Source organism: Gigantopelta aegis, chromosome 4 (assembly GCF_016097555.1).
Source record: "Gigantopelta aegis isolate Gae_Host chromosome 4, Gae_host_genome, whole genome shotgun sequence".
Taxonomy (NCBI): Eukaryota; Metazoa; Mollusca; class Gastropoda; order Neomphalida; family Peltospiridae; genus Gigantopelta; species Gigantopelta aegis.
In genome coordinates this window covers 40610999-40629195 of record NC_054702.1, presented here as the reverse complement: position 1 = coordinate 40629195, position 18197 = coordinate 40610999, and the positions used below count along the sequence as shown (strand labels likewise).

The following is an 18197-nucleotide window of genomic DNA, read 5'->3' as shown; positions in this document are numbered from 1 at the left end:
AAGCACTATGAGAGTTGTCTCCCTTGTAGGCCATAGAAGAAAAGTTGGCGCTTAACATGAATGTTTATAGTCGTTTATTGGTGAAAAATTACATTTCTAATGGAAAGCAATGAACGAACATCAACCAAAATGCAAGGTACACCTGACGAGAGGTTCAAACAACTGTAATTCTTATACAACTTAACGCTTGAAAGCCATTGTCAGGAACCGTTCAACAATTATGTAACTCAAAATTTGGGGGTTTTCCTCTAAGTTAACGTTTTGTATACCTGAGCAGACACACCCTCATTAGACTTACGTAAGGTTCTTCAATGCTCCCTTCCCTCAATTATGCTGTCATGATATAATTTGACCAATATTATTGCATTTTAGTATTAATGTTTTGTAGTAAAGAAAATCATTCGTTAAAGAACAAAACAGCAATGACTGCCTGTATTTTACTTTAGCACCCCCAACTCCACCACCATCCCCCAAGGTTATGTAATTGGGTGTACAAAATTCAATAAGTTATTAGTTGTGTTATTAAAAACAATTACCAGTGTTCTACAAATGTTAGAAAAAGTCACTAGCCCTCACAGAGGATTTGGCTAGTGCCCTATGTATTATAGTGATACATTTTCACTAATCATGACCAAACATTCACTAGCAAGGACCAAGGGCTACTAAAATAATATATTACTACAGAGTTTTTGTTGGCTCATATAGTCACCTACAAAAAAATTAATAGTTTGGTTTTTTGAGTCTTATTTATTTATTTGGGAGTAGGCTTAAATTGCTGAAACAAATCCCAAACAATAAAACCATTGTCATTAAATAGATCTATGTATGTACGTACCATTGCTACGCTTCCTTTATCAACACTTTCTACTTTTTAAATTATCAAGTGAATTTAAAGTTTGTTTTCTTTAACGACACCACTGGAGCACATTGATTAAGTAATCATCGGCTATTGGATGTCAAACATTTGGTAATTCTGACTCATAGTCATCAGAGGAAACCCACTACACGTTTTCTAATGCAGCAAGGGATATTTTATATGCCCTTTCCCACAGACAGGAAAACACATACCACAGCCTTTTTCCAGTTGTGGTGCGCTGGGTGGAATGAGAAAAAAACCTAATCAGCGGAATGGATCCACTGAGGTGGTTCAATCCTGTGACACAAGCACCTCAAGCGAGCACTCAACCAACTGAGCTAAATCCCACGCTATCAGTTAAGTGAATACATGACAGTTTTGTTTTGCAGAAAGTTTCACTGCCTGGATGAAAGTGGCAGTTGCAGTAGCTGTAATCCGAAGTGCGCCCACCCACATGAAGGGGAGAGAATATGCAGAAAAACTGGCACAGATGTACCAGCACTTACAGTACCAGTGGAAAACCAAGTATCAAAAGGCAGAAGGCGAACTTCTTCATTTGAAACAGCAGATGATTTTTAAAAATCCTCAACAATCAACTAGTGTCCAATTAAGTATGATAAAATGACGTAGATTTAAAAAAAATTACTAGTTCATCCAGTGTATTGACCCATGGTTTGTAGGTTACATGAGCTCTGCAAATATCTGATCTTGAAATGGTGGGACACATGTAGAGTTCATAATACATCAGTGAGAAAACACAATAGGTGTGTGTGTGTGTGACACAGTTGTATAGAATTCAAAAATTTAATTATTAAAATATTAATTTATATCAAACAAATTTGTCTATATTTTATTTTATTTTAATTTATGCACGATTATTACCCGGTATTAGTTTCTACTTTTTTTTTGTGCTTTCTTTTTTTTCAAGATTCTGATATGGCTGAAAGTCAACCACTGTTTCCCACCCCACCAAGTTCAAGTCACACAGTCGAGTCTTCATCCACACTGCCGTTACCATACGATGAACTGAATAAAAACACACAATTTCTGCAAAGTGTCATAAACATACAGCGAACGGCCAACAAAAATCCACAAGGTCAAATGCTGGACAGCGTTACATCGAAGACAGTGCACCAATGTGTCAGAGTGGTTCGAGAGATGCTCTTAGCGGATCGACCACTGGTCTCCATCACAAACATGAAATGGTCACTCCAGTGCATCATCACTCTTGTGGACAGTGGCAAGTTCAATCAAGACACCGAGCTGAATAATCAGATTAATGGGATTATCGAAGATCTTGTACAGAAGATGATGTCTACAAATGGGATAGACAAGGTAGGGTCTCGGTAGCCAGAGTACTCTGACGCAGATTTCACGGTAATGATTGATTTCTGGTACTGTGTCGGTAAAATCATGGAACCCTTCCCCATGATTATTACATTGAGTACAACTATTCAACAAAAATAATATAAACGTTTTTTTCTGATGGGTTCCCATGATCACATGGCACAGAACAAAAAAAAGTGTTTTCCACGAAGTTTGAAATTCTATGGCCTGTGACAGTAAGAGCGCTAGATGAACACTTGGACAGTTATCAGACTCTCTTACCATCAGAGAACAATATATATCAGTATTGAAAGAAAGAAAGAAATGTTTTATTTAACGACGCACTCAACACATTTTATTTACGGGTATATGGCATCAGTCATATGGTTAAGGACCACACAGATTTTGAGAGGAAACCTGCTGTCGCCACTACATGGGCTACTCTTTTCGATTAGCAGCAAGGGATCTTTTATTTGCACTTCCCACAGGCAGGATAGCACAAACCATGGCCTTTGTTGAACCAATTATGGATCACTGGTCGGTGCAAGTGGTTTACACCTACCCATTGAGCCATGTGGAGAACTCACTCAGGGTTTGGAGTCTGGTCAAAGAGTGATCAAAGATTCTCGCTTTAATGCAACAACAATTCTATGTTCAATGTTAAACACCGTAACATCGATCCTTTTTAAGTTCTCCGATAACATGTGTTTCACATATTACTAATACACACACTACAGGAAGAAACAAGACAGCACCCCCTTTCAATAATGTTCCGGTTAAATACATAGTTGCTGGTGGGTTTCTTCCTGTAGTATGTTTATTAGTCTTTACTATATGAAACATTTTTTATCAGGGAACTGGGGGGGGGGGGGAATGATCGATGTAAAGGTATTTAATGTCAAACATAGGATTGTTGTTGTATTAGAGAGGGGATCTTTGACTATCGTTTGAAGGCAGAGATTGTGCAATATTGATATAGATTGGTCTACCGACAGTTAGAGAGCAGGATATCTGTCCAAATGCTGTCAGAGTACTTGTGCCAGGGTCTCGGCGGATAGTTGATATTAGGGATGTCATTTGTAAATATGTTGGGGGTTTTTAAATTCAGTGTTGGAAAACTAATACATTTTTTGTGAATTTATCAAGGGCATACAAGATGCTAGTATTTCAAAAGCTAAATTTATACACGTTTAACAGACTGTTCCGAAAAACTTGTGTGTGAATGTTTTGTCACATAACAATGGCTATATGTTTTAGGGCGGGACGTAGCTTAGTGGTAAAATGCACCACGACTGGTATATCAAAGCCATGGTATGTACTACCCTGTCTTTGGGATGTTGCATATAAAAGATCCCTTGCTGCTAATCAAAAAAGAGTAGCACATGAAGTGGCGACAGCATCTTTCACCTCTAAATATGTGTGGTCCATAACCATATGTCTGATGCCATATAACCGTAAATAAAATTGTTCAGTGCATCGTTAAATAAAACATTTCCTTCCTTCCTTTTTTTTTTTAAAGTTTCTACGCTAATGTCACTTATTTAGAATTTGCTAAATTTTAAGGTCACCAATATTTTATGATTGTATGGTATAACAACTGCTGTGTTCAGCAATGGTTAAAAGCAGTCAGAGTAGTTTATTTGCATCAAGTGTTTAAACAATGTTATAATATTGTAAATAGAGACCACATATTTAAGGATGGCTTCTGTTATTTCCTACGCAGACTTTAATCATGGGATCAGAATGGACAGATTTGAAGTGTGCTGGAATTTGAGCAGTTATAATGAAAAGCAGGGGCGTAGGCTGGGGGGGGGGATGGGGGTTCGGATGAAACACACACCCCACCCCTGCTGAAGCAGATGGTCCGCTTTCAGAACTAAAACATACAGGTTTATACATATGGAGTTATTGGTGGTGCAAAAACAAAATAGAAAAAGGGTCCACATGGTTTATATTTGAACACCCACCCACCCCAGGTCACGCTATGCCCCTGAAAAGTGTTTGAATTTGTCGAAATCCATTAAAAGTGCTTGAATTTTAGAAAAACATCTTAAAAATATTGGAAATGCAGATTTCTGCTGATAAATATTTTAATTTACTTTCTTACGTTTATTTTCTCATATTTCCTAAATTTGTCAACTGGTAATTGTCAAGTTTTTACTAATAAAGTGTCATTTTATTCCAAATTTCAAACATTGTTGGATAGGCTGTTATAAATACTGACGAAAACATGAGACAAAGTGTTGTCACTTCAATATGGTGAATGCAGAAACCTGTGAATAGTAATTTTCAATAAAAAGTTCTTGAATATTGCCTTCCAAACTTTCAATAAAATGTGAATTCTGTATTGACTTTATCATTCTCTTTTCAACAGGAATCATTAACTACCAAGAAAAACTTAGAAATACTGCTGACCTGTTTATCCGAGACCCAATCATTCAGTCTCTTTGAGACTGTTCTTGACCACCTAATGAAAGCGATTGAAGAATTCTGCAACACCTTGAGGCAATGTTGCAGTGGGGAGGAATCCATAAACGTAGAGCAGTACGAAAACGTGCATCACATCATAGCTGTGCTGGAGGTGTGCCTTCACAGTGGTAAAGTACTGCTGACAACTCCTAGAGGAAACTATCTGTCGGAGAACATCCAGCAGAGACTAGACAGCACACTTCTTCACATAACAGAAAAATACCCACTGGTGGCACATTCGGTGTGGAGAATTGGAGCGGTGTTGCAAATGGTCATCAGGCCCACATAATTAAATGTTTTTTCCAGGTATCGTTGCTGTACAACCCAGGACTTTTCAGTTAGCAAGGGATCGTTATATATCCCCAACCTCCGTTTTAACAAGACATATCAAAGAACACGTTTTTCTTTTCCCAGTGTCAAACAATTATGAGAGTAAAGCATCAATCTCGCAGGTTCAAGGCCATAAATCTGTCAATAGGCAGAACGTAGTCCAGTGGTAGTGGTTTGATTTGTAATCAGTTTGGGATCACTCGTTGGGCGATTTCTCATTCCAGCCAGTGCAACACGACTGGTATATCAAGTCTTGGTATGTTATGTGCTATTCTGTCCATGTAATAGTGTATATAAAAGATCCCTTGCTACTAATGCAAAATGTTTCCTCTCTAAGACTGTCAAAATTACGAAATGTTTGACGTCCAACTGCTAATAAATCAATGTGCAACAATTGTTTGTTTAGAAAGAATGGCTATGTATTTACAAGCATTTTCTAGAAGAAAATTGTAATGTGAATTCTTGCTTTGTGTATATGTAAATAAAATAATATTACTAGTGTCATATTTTAAAAACTGTTACAGACTGTGATAATGAAATGGATCATTTATTGTTTTTACAATGTTACTTATTTTGTCCATGGTTGAGGACCATCCATATAAATAAAACTAGTTCCAAATACTTTTTTGTTCCTTTGCGCTGCCCTGACAAAGCAAAAAAAAAAAAAAACCCTCACACTGACAAACAAAAACAAAATACATAACAAATTCTCTGACGGATTTATTTTTTTATGTGTCAGTCTCTTTAAATGTCTATTGGTTAGCTCTGGCAGCCAGACGTCTATCTCTCTCCTCGGCAATGGTGAGTCGGACACCTTTACCACGGGGAAGTGAAATCCAAGGCTTGTTGCCCTTTCCAATCACAAACACATAGCTCATCCTGTGAAGAAGAAAAAAAACAGTAACAAAAGAATTCTGAGAGTACCATTAACAGCCACGCGTCTTCCATCAGACCCAACAAAAATTCTTATTTCCTAAGTTCAATGGCCACAAGTCAAACATGAAAAATCTGTACACATATTTAAGCCCAGTATTCTTAAAACGTGTCTCTCCCCCCCCCCAAATAAAATAGAAATAGTCCATGCCAACTGGTTGTGCACAGAAATCCACAACTAAAACAAGTTTAAAGAAAGTAAAACAATTGGAGACTAGCATGCCAAACAGTCAGACATTCAAAAAAGGAGTTAAATATGCATTTTTCTATATTGATTGCACCCAACACAACTGCTGGTATGACCTGGAGGCTGTATCTACCTGAACCGAACCCATTATTGCAGTGGTGATGAGCAACTGCTAGGGCCCTTAAGTTGTGGTTCACTCAACCGTTAAATGATAACTCCTACTCAAGGTTACAGAGAACAGGCAATATGCTATTTAGCAAATTAATAATGAAATATATTTGCCAAATTAAACTTTAATTCACAATTGGTGAACAGTGCAGCCTATATCCTGCATATCCATAGGCCATAAAGTCCAACTTTGGGGGTGCAAATATGCATGATTGTTTTTTTTTGCCAAATTAAAATAAAATTTGCTAATAGTTCCTAAAATTCGCAAATTTGGTAAGTGGCTGAGCTAGCCCTGTAAAACTATCCTTTCAAGTGTCAAGCTAAACAATACTTTTTCTACATTTTTTGGGGAGTGGTAAATTGAAATCAGTGATAAACTTGACCAAACAAGATAATAGCAACTAATAAATATGGTCAAAGAATTTGTCACCATATTAATTTTTAGTCAACTAAACAAAAATATTTAAAGGCTCCTATTAGAACTGGATTTATTTTCCTTTCAAAAAGCCTTTTTTTAATTCTAATAATGAAAACACTAAATTTAACATTGCTGAATCGTTGGGGATATATCGCTTGAATATAATGCTGCCCAAGGTGATGAGTATGACCCAAACATTAATTAGCTTTCATTGTGTTACTTCTTCCAGCCAGCTTATCTTGTGGTATGATTGCCCTTTTAACTTTTAGCTTTTCACCTTAACAGTTGTTATCTTGCTTTTAAATGCTGCAGTACTTGGTTTTTATGTTTAGTTTTAACCTGATGATGTAAATATAATATTAACGAAACACTGAGAAAATTCAGTGGTTGAAACAAGACTGTTTTACTAATAATGAAATACATTCACCAAAGCTTAAACTCTGCATATCAAACACATACCGAGTGGCAAATGTATGCCCCAGGGCATCTTTGACATGGACAATGTCAAATGAGCCAGGATGTCTCTCTCTAGATGTGATGATGCCAACTCGCCCCAAATTGTGGCCACCAGTTATCATGCACAGATTTCCTGCAAACATATCAATTACAGCCGTAATTAAATAAATAAAATAAAATAAAAATTTGTTGCATTTACCTATATAAGTATCACTCCCCATCTTTATGTTTGACATTCCGAAGTCATAAAATTAACAGAATTTCATCTTGTTAAAATCTTTATTTATTCCTGCTGTTCAATGAATGTTAATGTGTGTCCTTACATTTGGTAATGCTAGTTGACAACTGATATATCAAACAGCGACCGTATGTAAGATTATATTCTTGGCATATTCTGGACCACACACAGAGATGAAACTCTAAAGCATGACTTCGTTAATGCCAGTCACTCAATATTTTAAATCATTTTTGTTAACAAATTGGGATTCTGTTCAGCTACATCAGATCCTATGTTTGCATTTTCAAAATAAGAAATTGTTTTTTTTCAATGTATGGATAAATCATTGGAAAAACGCATAAACATTTCATTCATTCATTCAGTCTTAATTTATTCAGCAGTTTAAAAATAGTGTGGTAGTAACAGTAAGTTGTATATTTCAAATCAGAAAATTAATCCATAGAACTTTTTGTAAGTTAACTTGTGTATCATGTTTTTACTTCATAAAACATAAATTCCTGCAAGTTGAATATCCTATTCAAGACTTAGCAGTGTTCGAGATCAAACATTTTGGGCAGTATCCCAGTTGGATACTAATATTTCAAAATCTGGTATCCCACCTGATACTTTAGCATCCCACTTAAATGAAATTCATAAATAACATCTTAACAAACGTGGACAACACTGTTACTCAACTTCACTAGTAATGACAACTCATTGTTTCCAGTGAAAAATAAAAACGCCGATTAACCCCCCCCCCCCCCCCCAAACAACAAGAACACAAAAACAAACCCATTATATGGTATCCCGGTGGGATACTGGGTTCTTGAAGTCTGGTATCCAAAATTAAATTCTGGTATCCCCGGGATATCAGGATACTGTTAATCTCGAACACTGCTTAGTGATGTTCGATTTCCTTCAGTTAAACATGTCCAACATGTTAAAATAATTACAACCATTTAGAATTCAGGTTTACATCCGCTCATTCTGGGCAGAATTTACCAAGCCCATGTTGAGACTTATACACATGTAACTACATACATTTACTATGCTTAAACACCTGTGGTTACGGAAAACGGGCTTCGTAATTTGGCCCATTATTTTTTGTTTACATCTGCCTTTGCAGCAATTGTAAAGAATGTCCATACATTTGGTAATGCTGTTAAACAACCTAGATATCAAACAGCGACCGTATGCAAGATTATTTTCTTGGCACATTTTTGACCACACAAAGACCAAAGTCTTCAGCATGGCTTCGATCATGCCTATAATTTTTTATATTTTAAATTATTTCTGTTGCCAAACATGCACTAACATTCTGGACCGAAGTTACAAAGCCTGTTTCAGACTTACACATGTGTAACTACATAGAGAATACTAACGAGTGAGACCGTTTATATTATATTGTACATCACAAGCAAAACACAAGTTATAAAATAAAGGTCCCACATGGGAACAAGGATAATATTTTATTTATTACACTGCACATTAATGAATATAAATCGTACAGAATGACTTCCAAAACAATCAAACAAGACATGAAAATGCAGATCAAAGACTGGGAAAAGGACTCCACTTACCAAATGACATCATTTAGCAAAATGATGTCATATTGTGGTCACTTCATTTAGTTACGTATCAATAAAACTTTGTATTCCTACACATACATCTATCAATGAAGTTTACACAAACAATATTATAAAGTTAAACATATTCAAGGCTAAACTAAATTATTAAAATATATAGTTTGGTAAATTATGCTGCTAACATTAATTATAATAATGGACAGCAAATATTTTTTAGATTTAAAATTATGAATTGAAAGAACATGCAAACTTTTCTCATAACATTTATGGGAAGTTGTACTGTATGACACTGTTGCTCACGTGACCGGAGGTCATCACCTCTCGAAAGATGTTTTTTCACATAAATATCACAGGGATATCTTTCACTGTGGTGTTATATATACATTTACAATGCTTAAACACCTGCATTTAAGAAAAACAGGCTTCATAAATTTGGCCCATTATTTTTTAAGTTGAATTAGCCGATGTTTCACAATGATTTCTTATTCTCCATTGAAATTAACAAAATGTTTAACCATTTAGAATCATCTACATCTGTGTTTCCAGCAATTGTAAAGAATGTCCATACATTTGGTAATGCTGTTAAACAACCTAGATATCAAACAGCGACCGTATGCAAGATTATTTTCTTGGCACATTTTTGACCACACAAAGACAAAAGTCTTGAGTATGGCTTCGATCATGCCTGCAATTTTTTTTTTTTATAAATTATTTCTGATGCCAAAAAATATATCAATAAATCAATTTTCAATTGAATTCTTCGTATTGGGTCAATCAATGTTGTTATGTCCAAAATATACAATTCAAAATACAAATCCAAATCAAACGAACACAAATTGTGAGATCATTTCATTCACTAGTTGCTTTGGCAAACCTAACTTTGCATAACCTATATTTTGTTCATGCGAGTTTAGGGACCAATTTACACGAACATTAGTTACTGTATAATACTTTATTTTCGCGATTTAATGAAAATGAGTCAATTCACGAACATTTATTTTCGCGAATCTCCCAACCCCTTAAAAAAAAAAATTAAAAAAATAATAATAATAATAAAAATAGTAGTAGTAGTACTGATATCAATAATTTTGATTTAAAAACGGAACTTAGTTTTGCCGGTTCACCGGTCGTGAGGCTAATCTGTAGAACAAACCCCATAAAATGCACACACGAGTAGGCCTACTGTACACAGTAGAGATCTGCTGTAATGAGTAAAACCATAATATGCACACACGAGTAGGCCTACTGTACACAGTAGAGATCTGCTGTAATGAGTAAAACCATAAAATGCACACACGAGTAGGCCTACTGTACACAGTAGAGATCTGCTGTAATGAGTAAAACCATAATATGCACACACGAGTAGGCCTACTGTACACAGTAGAGATCTGCTGTAATGAGTAAAACCATAAAACAACAGTTTTCCTACTTGAACCAATCAAGACTTATTGTTTACAAGCTCATAAACTTAGAGAAGGTGCTGACCGTAGTTTTTCCTTAATCCTCATAATTGTTGTAAAAACCGAAACCCGAAAACGAAACGAAATTTGAAGGCACAAGCTACTAGCTCAGTAACTGAGTTTGATTGGTAACAATCCTAGTAATTGCCGTCAAAATAATAATTAAAAATGATTTGTGATTGGCTAACAGGCAAAATCTTTAGTGTAAAGTCACAACGTGCATTATGAATGTAGCGCTTACATTCATTTCGAAAATGTATCTGCATTGGTAAAGTTCTAAAATGTCGTTGTTAAAGTGGCTGAATACAGTTCAGAAACCAAAATTATCGGGTTTACCAAATCCTAAAGAATGTTTGTCTGCAGAACAAGCGATATCTTTTGAAGCTGCCAATAATGCCACCGAACAGGCAGAAACTAGTAGTAAAGTAAACCCAAAAAAACGTAAACGCGGCGTTTACGGTCTATATGACGAACAAACCCGTGCTAAGATTGCCCGTTACGCAATCAACCACGGAGCAACAAGAGCGGCTCGCAAATTTACTGTTGGATCTCGGTAAAAAACTGAATGAAAGTACTGTTAGAAGTTTAAACGAATCTTACTTAAAAACGACACGGATTACTAGTACTAATGATGGCAGTTCGTTAAAGTAATTGCCTAAGGACATTTGAGGAAAAAGGTGCCAAACAAGTGACCATCAGTGGAAAGATGACAAGCGCCAGATTACCGTCCTACTGGCTGTCTCGATGGCTGGAGAACTCCTCCCACCACAAGTGATATATGGCGGAAAAACTGACAAGTGTCACCCACGTATAGAATTCCCGGAAGAATGGAATGTTACACACACAGAACACACTGGAGTAATGAAAATTCCATGTTGGAATTCTCTGAGGAAATTGTAATTCCATACATGAACAAAATGAGAAAAAATCTCAAGATGGCAAATGATCAACGATGTATTGCTATCTTTGACGTGTACAAGGCACATCAGTGTAAGGCATTGCTCGACAAACTGAAAAAAGCACACATTCAGGTAGTGTTCGTTCCGGTTGCGTGCACCGATCAGATACCTCTGGACTTGACATTCAACAAAAACTATAAGATGAACTAAAAAGATGTTTCCAGGAGTGGTTCTCGGCTGAAATAGTGTCCCAGATGGAAGAACAGGATAGCAGTTCAGAATCCTCAGTGGAGAAAGTACAAGTTGACTTACGTCTGAGTACGATTAAACCCATTCATTGCCCAGTGGCTTATTCGAGCACATGATGCTATGAAAGGAAAAACAGATTTAATACGAACAGGCTTCAGACTTGCAGGCCTTTGTGACAAATAAAAATAACATTTTGAATCTGAACATCTATCAATAATATTTGTGATAAGCCTAGTCCGGATTTTTTCAATTCCACATTTTAACATATGTAACTTCCGCCGTTCAACACGTGTAGTCACTATCTGATGAACTGATCGCTAGCACTTGTCAACTTGAAAACGGCATAAAGCTTTTTAATGTTAGTATTGTTTTATTATCATGTATGTACTTTGCATAGTGTTCTTGATTTAAAGTTTTAAGCAGATTTTTTGTTTTGTGTTGGTTTTTTCCGTGACAGGAGGGACATTGCATTGTTACTATTAGCCTCGATAATTAGAAACTAATGAGTTATAGTTGAACGAGACTATTTTTTTTTTAGTCGGCCTTTATTTTCACGTAGAATATATTTTCGCAAATTTCATTCACACGCGAAAATAAAGTATTATACAGTATGCAAAAAAGAAAGGTGTTACATAAATTTATTTTTGCCCATAACCCATTTATTTTTTTATTCTAGTCTTGCAAAGTTGCTAAACACTAGAATTGTGTTGGGGAATCAGTAATTTCTTATTCGATCATTGCTTATAAGCAGTTTTCAGAAACCTATCAACTTTTGATTACATAATCAGAAATAATTACATGAATAAAATATTAATCCTTAAAATTATCACTAATTTTACCTTTAATATCTATTCAGTGTGTTTCTTTACACATAATATGGAAACAGACAAACCCCAGCATATTCCATAACCTACTGTAAAAACATCACATCCCGGGATCCTGCCAAAGGGTAGGGAGGGTAAAATCATGTCCTTACATTTGGTAATGCTGTTAAACAACTTAGATATCAAACAGCGACCGTATGCAAGATGATTCTCTTGGCATATTTTTGACCACACAAAGACCAAAGTCTTCAGCATGGCTTCGATCATGCCTGATAATAGTTCCAGGAAAATTATTCTGGTTCCTAAATAATAACCTAAGAATTACAGCTTAACCTGGCCAACTATCACTATCATTGCAGGGGACAATATTTCAAAATCATAGGAAACCGAAGTCAGTTAACATGAGGTTGACTTAGGTAAGACTTTTAATTTTAGATGCAACTGTTCACCACATAACCGATTGGCAGTTCTCGTAATTTTAAAGCCATGTAACCGACACAGAGCGGTTCTCGTGAAATACTGTGCCCTGCTGAGCACAACAAATTTATTACATTTACATGCACTTCCATTTTTGAAAAATGGGTGTACTCTGAATACATGCTATACATACCAGTGTCGAACTTGACAAAATCTCTGATCTTCCCTGTTGCTATGTCGACCATGACAGTGTCATTGACCTTGATGAGAGGATCTGGGTAGCGAACTGTACGACCATCACTGGTGTAAATCATAGGCACACCTTTCGGACCAACATGCACTTGTCGGACTCGACTCAGCTTGTACTGCAAAAACAATAGTTACCAAATATGATAAACAAAACAATCTTATGTTTTGGTGTGTGGACATGTAGTTTTCCTGTTGGGCCTCTGTACCTTTTACAAAACATAATACTGAATTTACAGAGCCTGTTTTTTTAAGAATTGTAAATGTACGTAGTTACACATGTGAAAGAGAAACATTAGTGATTTCCCTAGAAATTTGGCACGGCATGGTAGACCAAACATGTTTGGGGCATTTTCACCATTTCCGGGGCACTTTTATTTAATTAAAAATAAGACAAAAATTAATTAAAATAAACATTAATGTAATTTATGTGCTTGCTTTAATAAATGAATGGCATAAGATATAAAAGGCATATTTTATTAATTAATAATACCTTTTTTTGTGTTTTATAAAGGCAATTTTAGAATTAATTACTGAAAAAGGCTTCTTTAATCTCAGGGCAGCATGGTGCCTATTAAGGCAAGATGGCACTAGACTATTGAGGCATGGTGCCACACCATGCTAAAACAAGCGAGAGAAAACACTAAACATGCTTTGTAAATTCAGCCCATGAACTTTAAATTCAAAGCCTTTTTATTCCAAGAAAAAAGGGGACGTGTGTCATAAAAATGGCGGAAATGAACCAAAGATATTGCTTTTATAAATAAACAACAACCAATTTCCATCTTACAGAAATAAGCAATAGTGCATGTAGTCCACTCTCAAAGAATTAAAGACACAAGACACAAATTAAAGCATAACACACTTAATAGTTTTCAAACATGAACCAACCTGCCATAGTACAATCTCCTGACCAAGATATATGGAAAAGCTATCCTAAAATTATCACATACATTTTTACTATTCTTTTCAAGGCAGTACTCATACCTTCGCCTCCTCTGGCTTGATCCTGTGCACAATAAAACGGCCCTTCACATCGTACAGGATACGGAAGTTCTCAGACGTCTTTTCAATTGTTACAACATCTAGAAATAATATACATCAATTAAGACTATAAAGTCATTATATAGCATTAATGATAAATAATGGCTGCTGTAATGAATATGGAACAGCTATTTATAAAAATTAATCAAATGGAATTATTTTTCATGAATTTGACATGGATCAATAGGTTTACAGAGATGCCAACCCTAGTTGGAGTGTCATAGGAATTCAGGCCTTCAAAAATAGGAACGTTATCAGTGATGGCTCAGGAGCGCGTTTTTCAACATTTTGGTAAAGTCAAGTCCAAGGCCATACCCAATCAGCAAACATCGGGGCTGTTCGGAAGACCGGTAGCATAATCTATGCTTTAAATTTGTAATGATTCCGCCATATGTGTAATGGTTGGCATATCTGGCTTTAAATAATGAAAGTAAGTCTTATCTATCACAAGTAATGTTTTTATGGAGTGCATAAACTGTCATAGGTTAGACCGTTGCTAATCCAGCCATGATTGAAACTCAATAATGATGTTATAAATACTTAATTCAATATTTTCTCTAATTTGTGATAAAAGGAGGTGTGTTGGTGACATTTGTGGAGCATTTCTTGATAATCACTCAAAATTGGTTAAATTAAAAAATATATACATTTTATTAGCCAAACACTAAATGTTGTAGCCACTGCATACAAAAAATGGCAATTAGCCAAGTTGGCAATGCACAGGTCGAGCCAAGGAACATTGTGTTCATTATTGCATCGTGATTTGCTACGCAAGTTTCAGAGATAGCTAAACAATTTTAAAACATTAAGCAGTAATTGTTAATTAATAAATTTTCAACTGACTAGAAATATTGCTAATCAAGATTTTGACAACAAAATGTTCCCCGCGAGCCCTGCTTAACCTTTAGACTACTGAAAACTAATTATATAATTCTATTTAACCAACCCATAAATCCAGTTGGATAAGTCTTGTCTGTCCTGACTTTGCCATCAACTTTAATTAGCCGCTGGTTGACGATCTTTATCACCTCATCATACGTGAGTGCGTACTTCAAACGATTCCTTAGAAGCAGCATCAACGGCAGAGACTCTCTCAGTTTATGTGGACCGGTACTTGGTCGAGGAGCCTGTCATAGAAGAAAAAATATATGCATGTATCCTGTTAATTAAAGGGTGTAACTCATGGCATTTTGGTTGGAAATAATTGTAGATAGTATAGGAAGAATGTTTATTAAGTGGTTTATACATAGATAAAATAATTTGGCATAGAATAAATTATGTGAAAACGGATGGTGGCAACTTTTTGCTAGAAAATAATTTATACAAAGTAATCAACATGTGGATGCCACTAGGACTTCCCGCAAAGAATAGATGGTAAAAGACGTGATGAATCATGGACACTTTAGATGAGGTAAAAATAATATTTACAATATATTTTGTTTTTAACCTGTTGGACATAATGATAATGATAACTTAAGAATTAAAACCAATCAATAAATGTTTATTAAGTAAAGAATCCAATGGAGCAAAAAAGGACATATGACCTTTCAAATGTTACCAGGTTCATGCAAAAAAAAGTTTTAGTCAAATATAAACTTACGAACACTCCACCCAATTTGTCTAACATCCATGACTTTGGAGCAGTTACTCTCTTCAGAATCTTCCTTCTGCCTCGATAACCCTAAAAATATTAAACATATTAATAATAAATGTAACAATGTGTGTTTTTAACCAGATAGACCCCTAATCAAACATCATGCCAATGACAATGTTCCACCGTAGTCAAGTTAGTGTATTGTACAGCAAATGTGAACTTTTACGGTTAATTAAAACATAACCAGAAAAGAAACACTGTTTACAAGAAACAAGGAGACATTGTTATGAATCGGATCACGACCATCTAATTACTACTAAAACTAAGTTTTGCAATCTGGTCCATATCATTATTTCTGCAGAGGCATAATCTCAACACTGCACACCTAATATTTTAATCACACATGGATACGGTTAGAAACACTAAAATAGCATCACGATTTTATTACTTATTTATCTTGGTATTATATCTGTTAGTTTTACTACCATACCATTTTATATAGTTCGTAAGATTGCACCGATTAACATCATGTTTTAAAACAGCATCATACCATCTTGGACGGCTACCGGAAAAGGAAGATACTCGCTCAAAACCGGTGTTACGTGAAAAAGGTTTACCATGACATGTTACTCCAAATTCTTCTCACCTGAAATTTTGCTCCCTTCTCAAAGGCAGGCGTATGTGCAGAGGAGTAGGGTTGGGGTTAATAATAATTAAATGTGGTGCATGACCCGACCCCTTGAAACCATCGCTCGCCACAGATTAATCCACCAACTCCACCTGCAAATTTCCAGCACACGCGCTTAAAAGGCCGTGTTAAATATAGTCTCCAGTGACGTAGGGAGCGGGGGGACCATGATGGCCATGCACCCACCCACACAAACATAAACGCACACACATACACACACACACTCAAACTTTTTTAAAACCATAAATTTTATAAAATCATACATACATACATACATACATACATGCATCAAAGTTGCGGGCGATTCGGTGCCATAGGTTCGAGTCCCAGCAACGGCATGGGACAATTTGTGAGGCCATAAAGGATTTAATGATCCCCTGCGCCAGTGCGTTAATATCTAGCCTATGTATGTAACAGTCAACCTCGACATACATACAATATATACAGTGTAGATACAGTATTCATACATCAATATATACTAGCCAGTGCCAGGTCTGCCCACTGTTTCATGCACGTGAGCGGGATCGACCGTGTAACTTATAGACCCCATGCATGTGGTTGAGTTAAAGAGCATCCTGTTTATGGATGCCTCAATAGCTCAAAAGGTATCGTGACAAGTCTTCGAAGTTGCGGGCGATAGGTTCGAGTCCCAGCAACGGCATCGGACAATTTGTGGGGCCATAAAGGATTGAATTATTCCCTGCGCCAGTGCGTTAATATCTATGTATGCAACAGTCAACCTCGACATACATACAATATATAGATATTCATACATCAATACTTACATATATACATACATAGTGTTGGTCCCCCCCCCCCACCCCGGACATGGGTTTCCCTCCTCCTCCCCCAATATAAAATCCTGGCTACGCCAGTGGTAGTCTTGTCTATGGGGACACGCATATAAAAGATTCCTTAATTGCTTCTTTCTTTTTTTTAAAGAAGAAGCCTGTGTGGCGGCAAAAGTATGTTTCTTCTTCTTCTTTTTTTTCTTTCTCGAAATAAGCATTATGTTACTCTTACGTGTAGGCTACATAGCAAATAGCTGTATGTTTTTGGGTGGGGTTTTTTTAATGTGTTCAGTTGTTAAACCTTCCTTTCATTTAAATTTCTTCTTCTTTATAAAATGTATTTATCATCGCAAAATTTAATTTACCGCAAATGTTTTATTCAAAGAATTATATATTTTTTTAAAATTTCATGAGTGAAAAGGGGTTAATAAAAAGCTATTATAAAAAGCTATTAAAATCAAGAAAAAGTCCAAATATGTTTATTATTATAGCTGCATGATAACTTTTTTAAAGTTTTTTTGTTTTTTTTTAATTGTCACGTGTATAGGCGTACATTTATATTTCTTTATGGGCGCCAAGGGGCGGGCGTAGCCCAGTGGCAAAGCGCTCGCTTGATGCGCGGTCGGTTTGGGATCAATCCCCGTCGGTGGGCCCGTTGAACTATTTTTCGTTCCAGCCAGTGACCCACGACTGGTATATCAAAGACCACAGCATGTGCTATCCTGTCTGTGGGATGGTGCAAATAAAAGATCCCTTGCTGCTAATCGAAAAGGGTAGCCCATGAAGTGGCGACAGCGGGTTTCCTATCTCAATATCTGTGTGGTCCTTAACCATATGTCTGACTCCATATAACCGTAAATACAATGTGTTGAGCGTGTCGTTAAATAAAACATTTCTTTCTTTCTTTTTTGTCAAATTTGTCAACTGTAAATTAAAAACATAATTGGCATATTTTATTTTAATATGTCAAAATAATATTCTTGTAATAATTGATAGTTTCCTCTCTAAGAATATATGTCACAATTATCAAATGTTTGAC

General features: G+C 36.0%; 2 protein-coding genes and 3 non-coding genes across 6 annotated transcripts; 1 reads left to right on the top strand and 4 right to left on the bottom strand.

Moving 5' to 3' along the window:
• The first annotated feature begins 3 nt into the window (after window positions 1–3).
• Window positions 4–5599, top strand: LOC121370550 (meiosis-specific protein MEI4-like). Its single transcript, XM_041495856.1, has 4 exons — window positions 4–136; window positions 1246–1467; window positions 1785–2191; window positions 4557–5599. The coding sequence occupies exons 1-4, from the start codon at window positions 100–102 to the stop codon at window positions 4938–4940; spliced, it is 1050 nt and encodes a 349-aa protein (XP_041351790.1). The 5' UTR covers window positions 4–99; the 3' UTR covers window positions 4941–5599.
• An 87-nt stretch (window positions 5600–5686) lies between these two features.
• LOC121370554 (40S ribosomal protein S4-like) lies at window positions 5687–16301 on the bottom strand. 2 transcript variants are annotated; one of them, XM_041495858.1, is made up of 7 exons: window positions 16230–16301; window positions 15686–15766; window positions 15032–15212; window positions 14029–14126; window positions 12989–13160; window positions 7147–7276; window positions 5687–5860 (listed from the first exon to the last, which is right to left on the bottom strand). In XM_041495858.1, the coding sequence occupies exons 1-7, from the start codon at window positions 16230–16232 to the stop codon at window positions 5734–5736; spliced, it is 792 nt and encodes a 263-aa protein (XP_041351792.1). In that variant the 5' UTR covers window positions 16233–16301; the 3' UTR covers window positions 5687–5733. The 2 variants fall into 2 exon arrangements, with proteins under 2 accessions (XP_041351792.1, XP_041351793.1); XM_041495859.1 differs by lacking the exon at window positions 16230–16301 and adding an exon at window positions 16170–16203.
• On the bottom strand, window positions 8497–8630 carry LOC121372778. The gene has a single exon (XR_005957992.1). It is a non-coding gene; the product is annotated as a small nucleolar RNA SNORA16B/SNORA16A family (small nucleolar RNA).
• LOC121372777 lies at window positions 9503–9636 on the bottom strand. The gene has a single exon (XR_005957991.1). It is a non-coding gene; the product is annotated as a small nucleolar RNA SNORA16B/SNORA16A family (small nucleolar RNA).
• On the bottom strand, window positions 12519–12652 carry LOC121372776. The gene has a single exon (XR_005957990.1). It is a non-coding gene; the product is annotated as a small nucleolar RNA SNORA16B/SNORA16A family (small nucleolar RNA).
• Window positions 16302–18197: the final 1896 nt, after the last annotated feature.